At 45.5% G+C, this 20,196-nt stretch overlaps 1 protein-coding gene across 1 annotated transcript in view; it reads right to left on the bottom strand.

The window, feature by feature from the left end:
• Positions 1–20,196, bottom strand: part of LOC146812868 (alpha-2-macroglobulin-like protein 1) — a 235,415-nt gene that overhangs the window by 92,110 nt on the left and 123,109 nt on the right. The window contains exons 12-16 of the mRNA XM_085619943.1: positions 15,639–15,869; positions 14,891–14,954; positions 14,510–14,655; positions 9,595–9,744; positions 6,814–7,020 (exon numbers count right to left, since the gene is read on the bottom strand). Coding sequence (XP_085476069.1) covers positions 6,814–7,020; positions 9,595–9,744; positions 14,510–14,655; positions 14,891–14,954; positions 15,639–15,869 — 798 coding nt within the window. The remainder of the gene's footprint in view (positions 1–6,813; positions 7,021–9,594; positions 9,745–14,509; positions 14,656–14,890; positions 14,955–15,638; positions 15,870–20,196) is intronic.

The following is a 20,196-nucleotide window of genomic DNA, read 5'->3' as shown; positions in this document are numbered from 1 at the left end:
GGGGGAACTCTTTGAGGATGACTCTTTTAAGGCCTTCCACGAATGCCTTGATTACAAGTATGCGAAAGAGGGAGGAATGTTCCCTGTTCTGCATGTATGCAACTATAGTGGCTAGATGGAGTTGTATCGAGGAGTAGGCTAGCACTGACTTTAGACGGTGGAACACATAGGTAATATTATCTTAGATAGTAGGCTTTAGGGATCTGGCTTATTGTCAATTCAGGTCTGGCTTATTGTCAATTCAGTAGTTGACAAATGTTTTCCACTTTGTTACACATCATGCATTTGTGGTAGGTCTGCAAGATTCCTGAAGGATGTCCATGCATTCCTGAGGGCGACACAGGTTGCCAAATCTAGGACCTCAGATGCCAGATCGCTAGATTGAGTTGCTTGAGATCTAGGGACCTGATCTGCCCATTGTTTCTGCTGAGAAGATTCGGCCTGTTGGGGAGCTTCTCCTATGGGCTGACCAACATTTCAAGTAGGGCTTGTGGGAAAGTGCCATCTTTCTTGCATGGTATGCCCCCACTTTTTGCTGAATTGCTGACTGCGCTTTGACTGAGTGTGCCCTGGGCTCCTCCCAATCAGGTGCCCAGGGCCTATGTTCCTCCCCTAAAACCTAAAACCCAAATTGGCAAACTGTGGCCACATGTCAGCCCCTGGTAAATGGTACCCTAGATACCCAGGGCCTTGTGACCAGGGAAGGCCTCTAAGGGCTGCAGCACTTATTGTGCCACCCTTAGAGGCCCTGTACCCTAACACAAACACACTGCCCTTGCAGGCTGAGTGTCCGGGTACAAGACAAAACACAAAGTCGACATGGCACACATCCCTGTATGCCATGCCCGCAACCTACACTGCCCTGGCATACATCAGCCACTCCTCTAGCTGGGTGCCCTATGCCAGTGGTGTGGGAACAGGAGCATGAGCCCTGTGCCCCTACAGAACCCAGGTCCATTCCTGGGCACTGTAAGTGCAGTGCTGCCATTTAAGAGTATATGGTGCTGGGAGCTCGTCAAACACAAACTCCACAGCACCATAATGGCAACACTGAAGACTGAGAAGTTTGCTATCAAACTTCTCAGCACATTAAACCCGCACTGATGCCAGTGTGGGATTTAATGTACAAAGCACTACAGAGGGCATCTTAGAGATGCCCCCTGAAACCTAACCTACACTCCATGTCTGGTCTGGGAGGCTGCCCAGACATGTTGCTGGAACCCTGGGTGGAGAGCCCCCGCTCTCCTGGGCCTGCAACAATGCACATCCTGGGCGAGGTGCTAGGTCTCCTCCCTCAGGACGGGCAGGGGGAAGCTTCAAATGCATGCCGCCTCTGTGAGCTTCTCCAGGCCACTTGCTGTACCCAGCAAACTGGCCCCACCGGTTCTGACCCCCACTCTGGCGGGAAGACTGGAGGGAAACCCCAAATAAGGACAGGGGATGTGCCAGCCTGCCAACCCCATCCCTCAGGTGGGGGAGGCGAGGAAGAAGCACATCTCCGGGCCTTCTTGAAGATGGGAGGCCCTGCCCAATCAGGACTAGGCTACTGCCCCCCTCCCACAGGAGTGTGGCAGGATAGGGGGTGCACCCACCCCAGGGCAGGGACCCATTGGTCCCTGCCCTTTACCTACCTGTAACGCCCCTAAATCTAGTATTTAGAGGCACCCTGAACCTTCCTTCTCCAGATTCCAGATTCCGAACAAGCAAAGAAGAACAAGAAGAAAGAAGACCTGCCGTGCAGCTGCTAAGAAGAGGAAGAGACCAACTGCTTTGGCCCCAGCCATACCGGCCTGTTGAACCTCATACCTGCTCCTGCTAAATCCCGGCACCTCCTGTGGTCAGCAACCTTACAAACCCCGGAGGACCTGGCTACCTTGGAACTCTGAGCATCTGGGACTCCCACGAGCAGTGGCTCTGCTCAAAGCAAGTATCTAACCCCTGGCATCAGCCCGGAACCGCAAACTCTGCACACCGTGCACCTGCCAAGCCTGGCCTGTGCTGGAGTGGACAAAGACCCCGAGGACGTCTCCCGGCACCTAAGGACCCCCTCGACGCTCCTGACGATATCTGCAGCCTCCGAACCAGGGACCCCCCCCCCCCCCAACCGCGATCAACAGAGGGTAAGATTTCCGGACATCAAAAGGCACCCCTGCACCCGGTGCCCTGCGGCCCCCTGTGCCTGACTCCTGGGTACCTACCTATCCTTCAACTACCCAACTTACCTCTCGAAGTGGTGGTGGCACCTGAAGAATCTTCGTACCCGAGCTTGCAGCCTTTATTCGTCCTTGAGCTTTCCCATTGAAATCCATTCAGTGCCCGAAGGCTCAAAAGCACCCTGCACCCAGCCGCCCGAGTGGCCCTGGCAGTGCAACTTCTACTCCTACCTACTTCCCCAGCCCAGCTCCCATAGCCGCGTGGCCTGCTAGTCAGCAGCCACGAACCAAGGCTCCCCTGCCTCCCATAGGATAACATTGGGTCTAACTCACTCTACACCCAGCTGCCCCTGTGCAGCAGAGGGTGTAACAACTGTACGTACCTGACCCTGGGAGACCCTTGAGTCTATGCCAAGAACCTTAACTCTGCCAGTCGAGTACTTACCCAAAAGCTGATAACTCACTTTTCTTCCATAGGGTAACATTGACTGGCTTCTTCTGAAATTTCTTCTAAGTGTGGAGTTTCTAAACTTTAAAATATTCACCTAAAATCAACCGAGTAACAAAAACGGAAATACTCACCTGCTATTAGGAGAGATCCCAGTGCTGGATCTTGGTGCCCAGCACTGACCCTGAAAAGTACTCACAACCGTACTTATCACTAACTCAATTTTCTTCCATAGGAAATCATTGACTGTGAAATTTCTTCTGTCGATTTTTGCAAACTACAAATATTCTTTAAAAATCGTACCAACTGTGAAAACGTAATTACTTACCTGTTTTAGATAGAGGTCCCAGTAGTGAGCCTAGGAGCCCAGCACTGGATTACAAAAGTAATGAGAACATACTTTACCCGTAACTTGAATTTTCTCCTATAGGAAATCATTGTCTGTTTTTCTATGAAATTTCTTCTAAGTGTCGATTTTGCAAACTTATAAATATTCCTTAAAAATCGCCTGTGTAACTTAAACGCAGTCTCTCAACTGCTTACAGGTGGTACACTAGTGCTGGATCTAGGATCCAACACTGACCTAGAAAAAGTAACCATAACCCCACATACCTGCTAAGTGAATTTCCATCCATAGGATAACATTGGTAATTTGATCAGAAAAAGTTTTTGTGTCAACTTTTAAAATAGCAAAATATTGTTTAAAAATCACAACAGTAACTAAATCGAATGTACTCAATTGTTTCCAAGAACTGTCCCAATACTGAATCTAGGATCCAGTCCTGGAGTTAGAAAAGTAATCCTGAAAGTAATCAATTGTATATAACTTAAAATTCCCATTGAGCTCAATGTATTATTGTGTTTGAAATTGTGTTGCCTATAGTAACAAACTGTAACTATTATCTACAAAAGTCAATTGCATATTGCAAAGCGTTTAACTAAAACATCTCATTCTGAGAAAGTATATTTTAATACCTATTGTTGGTTCTAACATAAAACAACCATATATTTTTATACAAACCATTGGCCTAGAGTTCAGTTCTTGAGTGTGTGAGACCATTTGCTGACTGAGTGTGTACAACAAATGCTTTACACTGTCCTCTGATACTGCCTTACTGTTCGACCAAGCTACCAGTTTAGAGAGTAAGGTTATATCTAACTTTAGCCTCTGCCAAACCTCTGGGGACTGTGGACTCTATACACAATGTACCTAGTTGGGAACAGTATATATAGAGCCACTTTCTCACAATTGCTCCCTGCATTCAGTGAGAGTTGACTATGTGAGAATATATACATCTTGCTCCCTGCATTCAGTGAGAGTTGAGTGTCCCAGGAGATGCAGAGATTGCTTCCTGCATTCAGTGAGAGTTGACTATTTGAGAAGATGTACAGCGTCTCCCTGCATTTAGTGAAAGTTGACTATGGTAGAATATGTACAGCTTGCTCCCTGCATTCAGTGAGAGTTGAGTATCCGAGGAGATGCAGAGATTGCTCCCTGCATTCAGTGAGAGTTGACTATGTGAGAAGATATACATCTTGCTTCCTGCATTCAGTGAGGGTGGAGTATCCAAAGAGATGCAGAGATTGCTCCCTGCATTCAGTGAGAGCTACCTGTCCGAGGAGAAGCAGAGATTGCTCCCTGCATTCAGTGAAAGTGGTCTGTCCAAGGATATACAGAGATTGATCCCTGTATTCAGTGAGAGTTGACTGTGTGAGATGAACAGACTGTTGCCTGCATTTAATGAGAGTGGACTATGTGAGAAGATGAACAGGTTGCTCCCTGCATTCAGTGAGAGTTGACTGTCTGAGGAGATGCACATACTGTTCCCTGCATGTAATGAGAGTTGACTGTGTGAGATGTACAGCTTGCTCCCTGCATTAGGTGAGAGTTGACTGTGAGATGCACAGACTGCTCCCTGCTTTCAGTGAAAGTTGACTGTGTGAGGAGATGTACAGCTTGTTTCCTGCATTCAGCGAGTGTTAACTGTGTGAGGAGATGTACAGCTTGTTGTTCCCTGCATTCAGTGAGAGTTGACTGTGTGAGATGCACAGACTGCTCCCTGTATTTAATGAGAGTTGACTGTGGGGAGATGCAAAGATTGCTCCCTGCATTCAGGGGGAGTTGTCTGTCTGAGGAAATAGAGAGATTGCTCTCTGCATTCAGTGAGAGTTGACTGTGTGAGATGCACAGACAGTTCTCTGCATTTAATGAGAGTTGACTAAGTGAGGATTTACAGAGAATGATCCCTGCATTCAGTGAGAGTGGACTGTGTGATGAGATGTACAGCGTAACCCCTGCATTCAGTGAGAGATGACTGTGTGAGAGGCACAGACAGTTCCCTGCATTTAATGAGAGTTGACTAAGCGAGGAGTTACAGAGAATAATCCCTGCATTCAGTAAGAGTTGACTGTGTGTTGAGATGTACAGTGTGATCCCTGCATTCAGTGAGAGTTGACTGTGTGAGGAGATGTACAGTGTGATCCCTGCATTCAGTGAGAGTTGACTGTGTGAGGAGATGTACAGTGTGATCACTGCATTCAGTGAGAGTTGACTGTGTGTTGAGATGTACAGTGTGATCCCTGCATTCAGTGAGAGTTGACTGTGTGAGGAGATGTGCAGGCTGCTTCATGATCTCAGTGAGTGGTCTAAAACTCCCTCTGGAAGTGGAAGTGTCAGGGAATGTGCACTTACTGAAAGAATTAAACATTCCAGCTAGATGTAACAGTGTGAGGATTTGTACAGACTGCCCCTATAACTCACTGACGGTTTTAGCACTTACTCCTGAGTGACAGTGTGATGAGATGTGCTCACTACCTCTTTGGCTATTTTGAGGCTCAAACACTTACTCTGGAAACGAGTGTGACGTGATGCTGAGTACACTCCTTTCACTACGTGAGGGGGGAAAGTGTAAGGTGACTTACACTCATTACCGGGTGTGAGGTGATGTATGGATTGATCCCCAAACTCACTCACTGAGAGGTCTGGTACCAATTGAGGGTGACACTGTGAGGGACTGATCCACCTCTTCCCAAACTCAGTGAGGGCTCTAAGACTCCTGTAGGTGGCAGTGCTTGGTAACGGGAAGACTGCACACAGAATTGAGAGAGTCCTCTAGAACTCCTTCAGGAGATCAGTGTCTGAGTAGATGTACAGGCCGCTCCCAGCACACAACGGGGGCTCTTTAATTCGCTCTGAGGTGACAGTGCGAAGAGATGTACAGACTGCCCCCTGATCTCAGTGAGGGTGTTAACAATCCATCAGAAGGTAACATTGAGGAAATGTACAGATTGTCCCCTGCATTCAATGAGGACTTTTATTCTTTCTCTGAGGATGAGAATGTGAGGTGGACCGCAAGGCACTCCCTCAACTCACTGAGGCTTTTGTTGTCTGTGAGGGCCCTCGAAAGTTGAAAACGAGATATGATGTGCAGACTTCTCCCTGCACTTATTGTGGACTTTAACACTCCCTCTGGGGGTAGCAGTTGGAGGAAGTTTACAGCCTGCTCCAGTGCTTAATTTGTTTCGGTGTTTCAGGTGCGCGCCACTGGCACTTACTTATGATAGCCCACCACATTGGTAATGCTGTCTGTCTATTTTTGAACGAGTACATCAGTTTAACTAATAAATACATTTTAAACAACAATTCTAGAGCGTTCAGGACACTCTTTCTGCTTTGGGTGGCCTGCAATTATCCAAACGTCACATTAATAGGAGTGTGATGTTTAGTAGGGCGCTTTATACTGGCAGGTGCCAAGGATGGCAGTTACAGTTGATAGTGTAAGCTTCATGGCCTCCTGAGCAATGCCTAGGGCCCTGGAACTTATTTATTTACAAAGTAAGCACTGGTCTGCCCTCTGCATTCAGTGAGGACATTAACACTCTCTGTGGATGAGAATGTGAGGTGACGCACTCACTACTCCCAACACTCACTGCGGGGTCTAACACTCTCTTTAGATAAGATTGTGATATGATGTACAGGCTGCTCTCTGTACTCGGCGGAGGCTCAAAGACTCCCCCGGGGTGATAATATTCTGTACAGACTGCTCCCAGGGCTCAGTGAGGGCTCTAAGACTCCTTTTGTGGGTGGCAGTGTTTGTAGACTCCATTTGTGGGTGGCAGTGTTTGTTAGTGTACGAGCTGCTCCTTGCACCCAGTGAGGGCTTTGACATGAGTTGAAGTGTAAAGTTGTAATACAGTGCACACTCAGCTTACCTGCACCAAGCTGTAGACGTCAGGGTCCCTCTGAGGCCACCATGGCATAATGGAGCGCCTTCTCCGGGATGACGATGACCGACCCAAATCGGCGGGACGGGGCATTATTCCAGGGAAGAAAGGGTAGTCTGGGCAGGGCGATTCCACCTGGTCCTCCGTTTGGTAAGGGTAGCCCCCAAAATAACCAGGCCGGATCTTGTTGAACACCTAAAGGGGAGGAGAGAATGGAACTCAATGTGACAAAAATAGACCAGGTGTGTTTCTGGGAAGAAAATATGTACAGTAAAAGGTGAGTGGCAGTGAATTACAAGTCCAAGACACAGTATAGGGCTTATAGTGACATTATAAACAGCAAGATAGAAAAATGAATGGTTTATTGAGGTCCCAAGTACAGGGAGATTTGATCACAGGCTGGTAATTCACAAGACCCCAGCAACACATATGTCTTTAAAAGATCATTTACATTTACAGGCTGCCAAAATGTTTTTAAAAGCCTAGAATACTACAATATGACTTGTCTGGTAAACTTTTGTGTCTAGTATAAAGAACAGAAAACTATTGCTGTTGTATATTGAAGTCAATCACTTCAAACCTTTGTCAATTTGTTTCTCCATTTAAAAATAGTGTTTTCCATTTTATGCTTCTATTTTAAAAGTACATATTGTCTGAACCATGTATTTTGTAGAAGTTCCTCTTTGTAATCATCAAATTACAAAGAACAATGTTGTCCGTTGCCAGGCTGTATGGAAAACAATAATATACTTGATCAGGTGCAGGACGGATTCAGATTAAACCACAAATGTACATCTTTGATTATCTTCATTTAGCCTTAAACACCAGTAGGCCAGCTTTATTGATAATGCTGTTATCTTTCTGGATTGTTATGCCATCTCCCAGCCTTTCATCAATTCAGGGAAGTGGGAGGAATTGTTCCAAATTGGCTTAGACAGATAGGACCCAAGCTGTCACCTTTGAGAATCACAGATCCCACTCCAAGGATACAAGAACAATCACCAGTTCCTTCTATCAGCCCCCTGCTGATGAGTATTAATGTTAGACCTTCAGCCGTGATCATTAGTTCCTTTGCGTTTGAGTTCTATCCATAGGTGGACGACACCAGATTGATCTTTCAAGGTGAGGTCAGGGCCTCAGTTGAAACTGTCCAGGAGAGCTTTCTGTGTTCTTTAATGGACATATCCAAATGATTGAAGGTGAAGGAGTATGAGTTACAGTGCAATGCAGAGGGCCTAGTAGCTTGCAGTAAATACTAACTTTTGTCCAATCATTGGCGGACTCCTATAAAAGGTTTCCCTCTGCCAGCTGAGGAGATGGTGATAGAGGTTGAGTCTTTATCAATTGTAGTTTGACTTCAAAGCCTCCATCTAATCAATCAACAGCTTCATGCATTGAGGACTCCAAGGAAACTTCTGCCGGTGCAATTTATGGATTTATTGGATTATGGCAAGTCTCTGTACGTTGGTCTGCCTCAGTCCCTGACCAGGATCCTGCAGACAATACAGTTTTGCAGCCAGATTAGTTCTGGGCATTGGGAGAGTGGACACAGTGGCCCATCATTTAACCAATCTTCATTGACCGCCCTTTGCGGAACAAGTTTTGTTTTAAATGCGTGAGCATTGCACAGAGAGCATTCTATGATCAAGGTCCCCACTTCCTGCAGTTCTGACTTCTGATGTGTGCACCTTCAGGTAATCCAAAATCTGCAGCTGCTTGTCTAGCATGTTTTATTGTAGCTGAGTGGACGGGTAGATTTTTGTTTGCAACTTCTTTGTCAGATAAGGAGTGAATACAGTCATACAAAATTTAGGAGACAGTTTAATATTTAGCCCATACTTTTAATCGTGACCAGCAGTCTGTAGAGTTAGTTTGGCATATCTGTGACTCGCTAGCTCCCCCATACATCTCTGGGTCTCTGTTTGTGCTTAATAAAAAATAAAAACCTATATAAATACATATTATTGCTTAATCAATTTTTGTGTGTTTTATATACACTTTGCACGGAGTGCTGAAGGAACTCATGGAACTGACTAAACTGAATGTTGACTTTTTTATCCAATAAACTGCTGTGCTAAGGGAGGAGAAGGGATGGGAGTGATGAAAGATGAAAAGGATGTAAGATAAAGGGAACTTATAAAATTATAGATGGGTAACTGAATAACAGCAATGCTTTTCCCTGAGGGATTTTGAGTGACATCAAATAGACAACAAAAGTGAGGCCTTTGTCTGTGATATCACTTAGAACATACTACTGTCAAGAGCTTAGAAAGCCCTCTAGATGCTGACCGCAGACCAAATGAGTGACTTTTACTTGAAAACAGCGAAAATTCTGCTGTGATGTGCAGGTGGAGATATGGAAGCAAGCATCCTGCCTGTCTTTTGGTGCTATTCAACTCTCCTGGTGTAAATTAGGGAATATATGATGGTCAATTTGGCAAATAAACCATTTCCTGCTATAATACAATATAAAATAGAGACCTGGACTTGTCTTCTAGCCTGAAAAATAGTGAGAATCCATCCTTTTGTGCCTCTGAGATGTGGGATCCCTCTCAATAGCTTTCTTGAGTAGAGGAATCATGACCTTCGGCGTGAGTCATTCTAAATGCAAGTGTCTCAACACCTTCAGAGGGATGGAGGGCAGAGAAGAATGGCATTCCATGGTGACCTCAACCCTATGCCTATAATCTGCACATGGCCTCTTTTCTGTCTTCAGTATCTTCTGTTGACAGTACCAACAGGTTGGGCTGGAGCAGCAGCATTACTCACCTTTTCACTTGTGAGCTCCTCCTCGGGTTTCATCAGTACCGTGCTCTTATCCACAGCACGGACAGCGCATAGAGAACCGGCAGCTGAGTGCAGGTGAAGGGAGATATCAGCCCCAGGTAATGCCTCTTCTTGAGAGAATCCCAAGGTTACCTACAAAAACCCAAAACAGAAGATAAGAGGCGTCTCTTTGCCTCTACACAAAATGGAAACACGACAACTTAGATTCTCAATACCCATATGCATGGTTGATCAACTTGCGTATTTTCAAACTGTTATTTATCATAATAATTATAATAACTATTTCAATAGGTATGCCCCAATGCCGCTGTTTATGTCTTCCAAAAATAATAAAAAATGTAGTACTATCAACTAAGTTCACACTACTGCTAAGATACCTTGATCTTTCACTGGGATTGACGGGTGGAGCAGCATGGAAAGGGCATTCTTTCCATTGACCATCTGGGCCCACTTCAATCCTACTGTTTCTTCCTTGACCACTAACCTTAGAGCCGATTTCCCTTTCCTCCCCCTCCCACCCTTTCTAAGCAGGTCTCAGCAGTCCTCTGGGGCTTTCGCATGGCAATGACTGGCCTGAAAATGGTCCGGTCCTCCCAGCAAGGCATTCTTCCTGATATCTCCAAGGATGTCTTTACGCAAGCGCCCCAAAAAAGGCTTAAATAAACTAAGTTTGACTGCCTGGTTGACCATATAAGGTCCTGTTGGCCAGGGAAAGCATTTGGGCCTCTCCTGCACCGGACACCAACCCAGGACCCCGTTGTGCATCTTCGAGCCCAACACATCCAAAGGAGATGTACACTTAGACTTGGCCACACAACTACTGCTTTAACAACTAAGGACAAGAGCATCAGTTTCACAGTCGAGCAAAGGCTGCTTAACTGAGGGTGAACCTTCAGCATTGATATGCCAACATAGGCTGTCCTCATTGTTTACTGCGGTCTGAAGCCAAGTTACCAAGCTACCCTGAAAACTTTTAAGATTGACCGATTCTCAATGTGACGCGCTGGCAAAGTACAGTCCACTGAGAAAGCAAGCTCTGTAGGATGTGGTCAACAGTGGAGGTATGTTCACCAGGTCTCATGAAAAGGCAGATGGTCACTAGCCTGCCAGACAGGCAGCAGATCGAGCTTCAGTATCTTAGGCATCTGTAAGAGAAGCGTCCTTTAACAGTGTCATCAAATGACTTTTCTCCATGTGCAATTCGTCAAAACCACAAAAAGGAATGGGTTTTGAAACACTTTATCTAAAGAACTCTGCCCATACCTATGCAGGTATTTGATCCTAACCGTCCTTTTAAATGAGAGTGCCTGCAAGGATTTGAAAAGATGTCTGGAGGGTCTGGGTGCTGTGCCTTTATTGCCAGGGTCCTCTACCCCCCTTATTGTCATGAACACTGCCTGAGTTTGAGAGGGGCTAGTTGCCACACTGATGGCAAGAAACTGCCTTCTGTTTGCTTGCATCTGTCTGGGCTGCTCTATTGAAACATGGAGCAGGGATCACCACTGCTGCACTAAGGTCTTCTCCAAATGAGGCATGGGATGAGTCTTCACTGCCTCACTGGAAGTGTCAGGAAAGAAGTGAGGGTGCTGGGGCTAGAGTGTATTCATGGACATGGGAGCTTGTGATACCTTTGGAAGCTGCCGGTGTCTTGGACTGAGATGCTCAAATAGGCATGCCTGGATACCTGGTACTGTGGGAACTGGCAATATCTCTTCCAGATTATGTGAAACTGCCAACCTCTTTTTTTTTTGGTGCATGCAGATTCTGGTAATACTTGTTAGCAGGCACATGAAAATGGGCATGCTTGATTACGGGTGTCTAATATTGATCATAACTGTTATTGGTGAAATGTTCAGTAGCTATCAGAGAGCTCTTAAAATCTTATCATCCAAAATACTAGGCATGTGGTAAGTGCAATACTGCAAGAATGGGCTGACTGAACTTCCCACATTTGAGACTGGGCATATGAGGTGTGCAATATCTAACACTGAGCTTGTGGGAATTGTTGCTTGAGATTTGCTTGACTGGGAATGTAGTTTAAAAAAAACTTATTTCACTGGAATAATGTAGACCTCCTTTTTTAAACCCCTAATGATTCCACTAATGTTGCTTGCCCTGCAGTGGTGCAGCACGAGTTCTTTTGAAAGCAAAGAAATGCAAAAGAAATGCATCCGATCACTGTTGTTTGGGTAGTAAAATATAACAATTAGGCTAAAGTGGGCCAATCAGGCCTCTGAGTCTTTCAGCCACTGCGCCTTATGCACCACTGATAGTTGATTCCACCCACCCAGTGGGTCTTGGTATGTGTTAGTTAATCAGAATATCTCTCATGCGGGTGGGCCATTTCATCCATTTCAAGGGAGTTTGCAAAAGTTTGCCTTGCATTATCCCAACTTGTATCTGGTTTGCATGTAAAATAGAAATGACTTTCCTAGCACACTGCAAGAGAAGATGCAAGTATTTGTCCTCTGACATAGCCATGAGCAGGGGACCCCACTGGGGGCATGGGGTGTTCTGATCTCACCAGGGTGATTCACGCAGCAACAAATTCCCCAACAATACCCAAACTACACCCCTGTTCCTTCTGCATGGACTGCCAGGCAAAGAAAGGAATACACTGGAAGGGCTTGCTGTTTGAGAGGGGTACAGGCTGGTCAGGCATCTTCAGAAACTTCTGTTTAGTGCCATCCTTATGTGGAAAAGGAAGGAGGAGAGGACTTTCCTGCTGACCAGCTGATGTGGTGCTGGTTTTACTTGTGTTTTAGGTGGAGGTTTGCCATGTTGTGTTGCTAGTTTTACTTGTGTTGTGGTTGGAGGTTTGCCCTGCTGTGGTGCTGGTTTAACTTGTGCTGTGGGTGTGGCTTAACCCTGTTGTGGTGCTGGTTTTATGTGTTTTGTGGTTGTAGGTTTGCCCTGTTGTGGTGCTAGTTTTACTTGTACTGTGGGTGTGGGTTAACCCTGTTGTGGTGCTGGTTTTATGTGTTTTGTGGTTGGAGGTTTGCCCTGTTGTGGTGCTGGTTTTACTTGTGTTGTGGTTGGAGGTTTGCCCTGTTGTGGTGCTAGTTTTACTTGTGCTGTGGGTTTACCCTGTTGTGGTGCTGGTTTTATGTGTTTTGTGGTTGGAGTTTTGCCCCGCTGTGGAGCTGGTTTTACTTCTGTTGTGGGTGCAGGTTTGCCCTGGTGTTGGGCTGATTTTACTTGTGTTGTGGGTGGAGGTTTGCCCTGTTGAGGTACTGGTTTTACTTGTGTTGTGGGTGGAGGTCGGCCTTTCTGAAATGGAAGAGTAACTAAGGGCATGATTTACTGTTTTGCGGACAGGACTCAATTACAAACATGATTGACATCATGTCCACCTTATTACAAGTGTAGTACATCCGAATGCACTTGTAATAAGACGGAAGGGATATCCACCAGTCTAAATCAGGCCTCAAGTGATTGTTCTATTTGCTTATTTACCAAACAAAAGAAGATGCCTGGGAGTGGATGCCTTGGGAAGCGATGTGCTCCAGCTCAGAGTGCACCACTTTGTGTTCCACTTTGAAGCTGTTAGGCCAAAGGCTGACAATGATGGGCACAAACTTGTTTTGCTCCCATTTGTCTTTATTTTGATACTAAGTAGAAAATAACCTAATTGCAGTGCTCAGTCAGCATTGCCCCAATAATAGTGACTAGTTGCACAAACAGAGGAACAGGAACAATATTTAATTAAAGCAACAGATTGAGCCCTTGAATTAATTGCTTGCTGACGATATTTGTGCATGATCAGAATGCCATAAGTTCAATTAGTGGAAGGACTGACTCTCAGCTTCATACTTTTCAATGTCGATTAACCATAATGAAACCTGTTAGGGCAGGTGTATCATAATGGAATTAGTACTTTTAACATCACTTGTGTTAAAGTAGTCCCTAATGCTGAAATGCAAAAGACTGGGAGAGGCATCATTACAAGAACAAAAGTTCGTAAGGTTCAAATCCCACAAATGATGCACGAAAGCGATGACAGAAATGGCGAGTCTTTCACTTTTTGGTTTTGTAGATCCTTTAGTTCTTTATTAAACATACAACAGCCAATGCGTTTCACCCTTGCGGGCTTCTTCAGGGCAAAGAAATAGTTCACTCAATCCACGAACTGTATTCCATGTGATGTGAACCCAAGTCGAATGGCACTTTCAAAAAATGCTTTAATCTTATTGGCTGAGTCTGCAAACACGTTTTAGTTCCATATGCAATTATCCTTAATTACTGTCCCATTCCGTGTATGAGGTATTATGCGCTTAATCGCCGGCCTATTTTCACGGCCATCGGGTGGAATCGTCAATCGTATCACTTCGAATCTTTCAGGAAAGAGTCCATAATGCTTTGCAAAGCAAGCATTCTATTGGAAGCGGAAGAATTCATTTGAGTAGCCAAAGCATCATGTGAGCGAGACATACTCCAATTGGCTGAGCCGAGACATGATTTGACAATCATAACTAAAAGAGGCTAATCCAAGAAACGAGGGGTTGAAAGTGAGGTACCAAAGCCCATGGTATGCAAACTAAAAGACAGTGAGTCTCTTTGAGCAGTGTGCTGTAAAAGGTAGACCCAAAATGTCCTAGAAACTGATGCAAGTGAGGATAGAGTTAAGAATAACAGACCTCGGGTGAGACTGCATCTACAAGTGCTTTGACCACACAAACCCCCTTCCCCCTACCACCCTTTAGTAAAGACTATACATTACATCACAAAGAAGGTAGACTGTGTAGGTCACCTCCTCTCATCACCCGTCAACTCAATTGTTTTTAAAGTTTCTGTTTCGATAAGATGATTTTTTGCCAGGTTTTGTAAAGTGTGGTTAACATATCTACTAAATTACTAACATTTATTGTGTAGTATAGGAAAGGCACTGAGTGCTCACCGCATTCTTGAAGCACTTTACTACGTTGAGATTAGTTGTGGCAGCAGTGACCTCGCCGTCCTCGAAGATGGTGAAGACCAACACCTTGGCCAACGGCGCGAACTCTGTGCTTATAGGAAGTTCAATGGAGAAGGTGCCCATAAGAACTGCGATGAGGGGTGAGATCAGGAAAAGAGAAGGTGGTGGTTAGATGGTACATCTTCAGTCAAGAGATAATCATGGGAGACAATGGGCTAGGCAAAAAGAGGAGAAATGCATAGATCTGTTCAATAAGGAGCTTTCTATCGCTATCGAGTCAGGAAGCAGTGGGGTCAGAGCAGGAAGGAAGCTGTGCAGAGATCACAACAGTGAACAAACAGAGTAAAGGACCACAATACCTACCATGCTCTTTGTCAACTGCTATCTTCTTAGTTCCTTCATGAATGATTCCTCCTTTGGATGAAACCTGGGGGAGGGATTGAACCAGTCAGCATCGGTGTCCTGGTAGCGAGAGCCATGATGCAGGTTACTGATGAGCCCAGGACTATGCTTTTAAGCCAACAGACACATGCACGTATGTCCATTAGCTAACTCTCACAAGGTCTCATGACTTTGACTATTCAAACAGTCATTTGTGAGGATTAAACGATAAACAGGTGGTCCTTACCAGACCTGCAACCTTCTCAGACCCTCATACTCTACAAGCCCTACAGTGCACCTTGCATTATGGGGCACTTTGACATCTAGTGGATGTTAGGAATGTTGAATTGGATGTAGGGAGGAGACAATGAAGCAGCAGTCTGTGCTTTTTAGCTGAGATCTTGAATGAACCACATAGCAATTAAGATAGCAGTGTCACCTAGTGGCTAGTCAGGGTATGACATTGGTTAAGGACCTTTGGATGAAGATAAGCACTGAAGCAAAAGTGAAGCCTAGTAATCTGTGTGTCACTGGCTGTGTTACTAGATGTGGAATTAGACTTTAGCTCCCACACCTCACAGAAAGACAGGGAATTTTGTGGGCTACCAGCACTACAGCTTATATTTTCAGCTTTGTGGATCCTATTCCTCTATAAAACCACAATCTCCCCATGTCAGCCTCATCTCTCAATTCAACCCCATTTCCTCAAATCTATTTCCCAGGACATTACCAGGTAGAACAGGTCCATATGTTCTGCGTGCTCATGCAGCTCGTTTCGCTGGATGATGTAGTCCACTTGCAAGTCCTGCGTGTGACCGCAGGGCAGCTCTCCTTGTGCAGAGTGTATCTTCAGGAAGCTCTTACTCTTAGAGTAGAAGGGTTTCAGCCATATGAAGGCATCCTGATAGCGGGGCACGACTTTCCCATACTCCCAAGGTTGCTGCTCCAGCTTGAAGCTCCCCTACATAGAACAAAAGTATAAAAATATTTAGATACTTAACATCTCTTCACTTTGCGAATATGTAGGAACTACCAGTGATGCACTTAAGTGGACGGCACTATGTACTACACTGCTGGGACTTCCAATGCCTTGCAACAGATGCAATGGAAGATGCAGTTTCCTACATCTGCAAAGCAGGGACAGGCTCTCCTGCCTGGTCAGATGTGCAACATCTCCAGTTTAAACCAGTGAAAGCATTGACACATATATTTTAGTCCTCTGCCAAACCTATAGATACCTGCTATAAGTGCACAAAACTACTCAATAACCACTGGGTGGTAATACTGTGCACTGAGTCCAGGGGTTCCACAAAAGTGTACAGGGCTCAATATGAAACCCAAAGTGCTCTATTAGTGGAAGTGTGGGTGAGCAGCCTGAGGCCTAACGCAGAGGAGTGTAAGACATTTATTGCACAACAGTGATCAATAATGGACACACGTTTCAAGAAGGAGATCCAGATCAATTTTAGAAAAATATACTTTGTATTTTATTTTAAGACCAAGATCTTCGTGATGAGGTAAGTATGTTTTTTTAATTAAAAATACTTTTCACTTCCAAAAATCGACCCTTAGAAACTTTTCAAAACAATCCAATGTTATCCTATGGTGAAAACAATATATTGCGGTTAAACAGGTAAATATCAAACTTATAGTCCCAGGTTGCAGAGGTCAAAATCGGAGTTCAGCCCAATGCTTTCCAATGGAGACAGGGGGTGCCTAGAGCCACACTGTATACAGGTAAGTAGATCAGTTGCAGGGGCCAAGCTTTCAAAGCATCACCAAACATGCACCACCAGTGGCACAGGGGCGGCCGGGTGCAGGGTGCCAATTCGACGTCAGGGGCCCAATGCTTTTCAATAGGGATTCTTCTTTTGGCAAAGAGGCTGCAGGCGTGGCACCGTAGGTCGCAAGAGGAAGACCAACGACAGCAGAGGTAAGTTGGCATGTATGGGGTCATAGGGGCACCATCGGTTCAACTCACCAAGGCCCAGGGGCTTTGGGTGCAGGGGTGCCTTTTGACTTTGGAGCCTTCTTACTGGAGCCGGTCGCAGTCGGCGGGAGCCTCTGGATTCACAATGCAGGCACCTTTGTGGAGAGCAGGAGAGGTCAGACAACACTGGATATGAGGTCAGGATCGCCGGAGGACTTCACTGCACAGGTGAACCACTCATACTCGGGCCGTGGGCGTCAGATGCAGAGTGAGCAGGAGACGCGGATCCACCTGGATCCGGAGTAATTGGAGTAGGTTTCTTCAGGACAGGTCCGCTGTCCATGGGAGATTGAAGTCTTTTTTGAAGGCAGCAGTCCTCCCAGGGTTTCAGATGTTGCTGGTTGCAAGACAGGTTGTAAGATCACAGAAGCTGGAGACAGGCTGTCTTCAGTCTTCTCTGCAGGTCGTCTTCTTTGTTCTAAGCCCAGGTGGGTAACTACGCCCCACCAGCGGAGGTTGCGAGTTTTGCATACTCCCCGTTCCATTGCGAACACGGAGTTCAGGCAAAACTACGACTCCGTACAGAGCGTAGTTAGCTGGCCCCTCCACCCTCCCAAAGTAATTAAAAAGGCATTTACCTGCCCTGTGGCTGCCGCCTCCTCGACACAGCCACACTCCTACCTCCTCCTCACCGTCCATCTTCACTGATAAGTTGGTAACCCCTACGTTGTACATATTGCGAGTGCGCATGCGCACACGCAAGACGTACAATGTAGTGGTTATTAGTGAAGAAGGACAGCGAGGAGGAGGCGGAGAGTGGCCATGTTGAGGAGGAGGCAGCCACGGGGCTGGTAAGTGCCTTTTTAATTACTTTGGGAGGGGGGAGGGCACGGAGTGAAGTTCCACAGAGTTGCTTTCCAACTCCGTGAAACTTTGCATAGAGGCACTATGCCTGCTCCCTCCCAGGGTTACTTTTTTCTTAGGTTGTCACAGATCTAGTTTCTAGGTTTGGGGGAGCCACATAAATACTACATTTAGGAGGTGTTTAAGAGCAGTAGCAGATAGGGCCAATGGTAACCTTATCTGGGGTGACTACACCCTCTATTATGCCACCCTCCTGTGGGAGGGAGGCATAGACCTAGTCCTGATTGGAGGGGTCTCCCCATCTTTAAAATGGAGGGGTTTGAAAGTTGTGCTCTTCCCCACCTGAGGGGTGGGATTGGCAGAGGTGGGCACACCTTCTGTTCTTTTGAATCTTTCCTGCTAATTGTTCCACCCAAAGTGGGGATGTAAATCAGGGACTGCCATCTGCTGCTAGCAGCAGAGGAGGAGAGTCGCATTACAAAGGTGGCAGGCCTTTGAAACCTCCGCACTGGCCCATCCTGGGGGAGGAGATATGACACCTCGCCCAAGGATGTGCGTTGTTTCTGGTTCCAGAGAGCAGGGGCTTTATATACCCAGGGGTCCAGAAATATATCTGGTGGTGGCTGGCTGCCTACATCCATTCAGAGACCACACCAGGGTTGGTAGGGTTTGAAGGGGCACCTCTGAGGCACTCTCTGAGTACATGGTACAGTAAATGCCGTTCTGGGATCAATGGGGATTTATTGTAAGCAGTAGTGTGGTACCAAACACTCCTGGGTTCAGTGAAACCATCATGGTGCTGTGGAACTCGAGTCGTTGAGTTCCTAGCCAATGTACTCTCTATGGCTTCCCCGGCTCATTCAATATTAGGAAAGTGGGCCTCAATATTGTAAGGACATATCTGCTCATGCAGGTTTGCCCTCACCTGTGGTATAGTGCACCCTGCCTTAGGGCTGTGGGGCCTGCCAGAGGGGTGACTTACCTATGCCTGTAGGCACTGCTGGTTGGCAAGGCACCCAGACAGGGTGCCATGTCAACGTTGTCGTTTTCTCCCTCACAGGCGCATTCAAGCTGCAAGGCAGTGGCATGGCCCAGAAGGGGGATCCCATGGGACCCTCTTCAGCTCCCAGGCCCTAGGTACCCAGGGTACCATTTACTAGGGACTTACAGAGGGTAGAAGTACCAATTGGGAGTTTGTTTTTAGGGAAGAAGCACTGGCACAAGGGACCCGATTTGCAGGAGCCCTGTGCACTTCATTTGAAACCACATCAAAACTAGGCAAAAACTGGGGGGCTAACCATGCAAAAGAGGCCCTTTCTCCCACATGTCATTTTGAAAGCAGAGATTTTGGAAGCATCTCACTCTACACAAGCACTTTAATGCCTTAAAAGAAATAACTTGCCTCAAAGCTTTTACTATCACTTATGAATTTCCTAACAGTTGCTGTAACACTGTACAGAATTATGTTCAATACAAGACAGATCTGTTTTGGAGGTGGACCCCTAATCTTGAAATATAATATAGTATAATATAATATAATATAATATAATAATATAATATAATATAATATAATACAATATAGTATAGTATAGTATAATATAATACAATATAATATGATATAATATAATATAATACAATATAGTATAGTATAGTATAATATAGTGTGATATAATATAACATAATATAGTAAAGTATAATATACTATAGTATGATATAATATAATATACATATGGCTTCTCAAGAACAGTGGTGTACTATCTTCATCTTTAGAGAGATCCTCTTGTTTGGAACCCTCTCAATCATGAAGTCCTTAAACCCTGCTTTTTGTAAGGGTGTCTCCTGTGGGTTGCTCAGTTGTGACTAGCATCAAAGTATTGAGGGTAATGCTTCAATAATATGAGGCATGGAGCACGGTAATGGTATAATCGGTGACCGTCAGGGAAACAAATCAGCAAGACGGCAAGGCACTATTACTGGCATTTGTTTGCTGCAAACTGTTTGCATTAATTAAGCATTACCCTCAATACTTTGATGCTACTCACAACTCAGAAACGGACATGGTCTCTTTAAAAGTGACCTCCACTGCTAATTACAGCCTTACTGAAGGTCACGGTCTAATACACAACACCATGCCTCAAAGTGGTTCCTGAAGCACCACCTTCATCCTTGGACACTACTCACAACTAAGACTTGGACCTACAGTAATCCTGTTACTGTGAACAACAACTGAAGCCAAGCTGTGGCTTTTCTATAAAGGGAATTAAGTATCCTTGCCATCATTGAGAAGTACCCAGAAAATTATTAAGAAGGACTTCTACTATTCGGGCACCCTCATTGGGTTGCTCGTCCCCAGAATCTTTGTCCTGAAGAGACCTCATACCCTGAGAGGGTCGAAACGTCGTGGACTATTAAAAAGGGAGAGCCCCAACAAATCATATAGTTGTCCTTGAAGAACTGATTGTATTACATCTCCAATTGGCTCCTCTTTTATTTG

Source organism: Triturus cristatus, chromosome 7 (assembly GCF_964204655.1).
Source record: "Triturus cristatus chromosome 7, aTriCri1.1, whole genome shotgun sequence".
NCBI lineage: Eukaryota > Metazoa > Chordata > Amphibia > Caudata > Salamandridae > Triturus > Triturus cristatus.
Note: the sequence above shows the minus strand (reverse complement) of the source record. Positions and strands in the feature narration are given on the sequence as shown.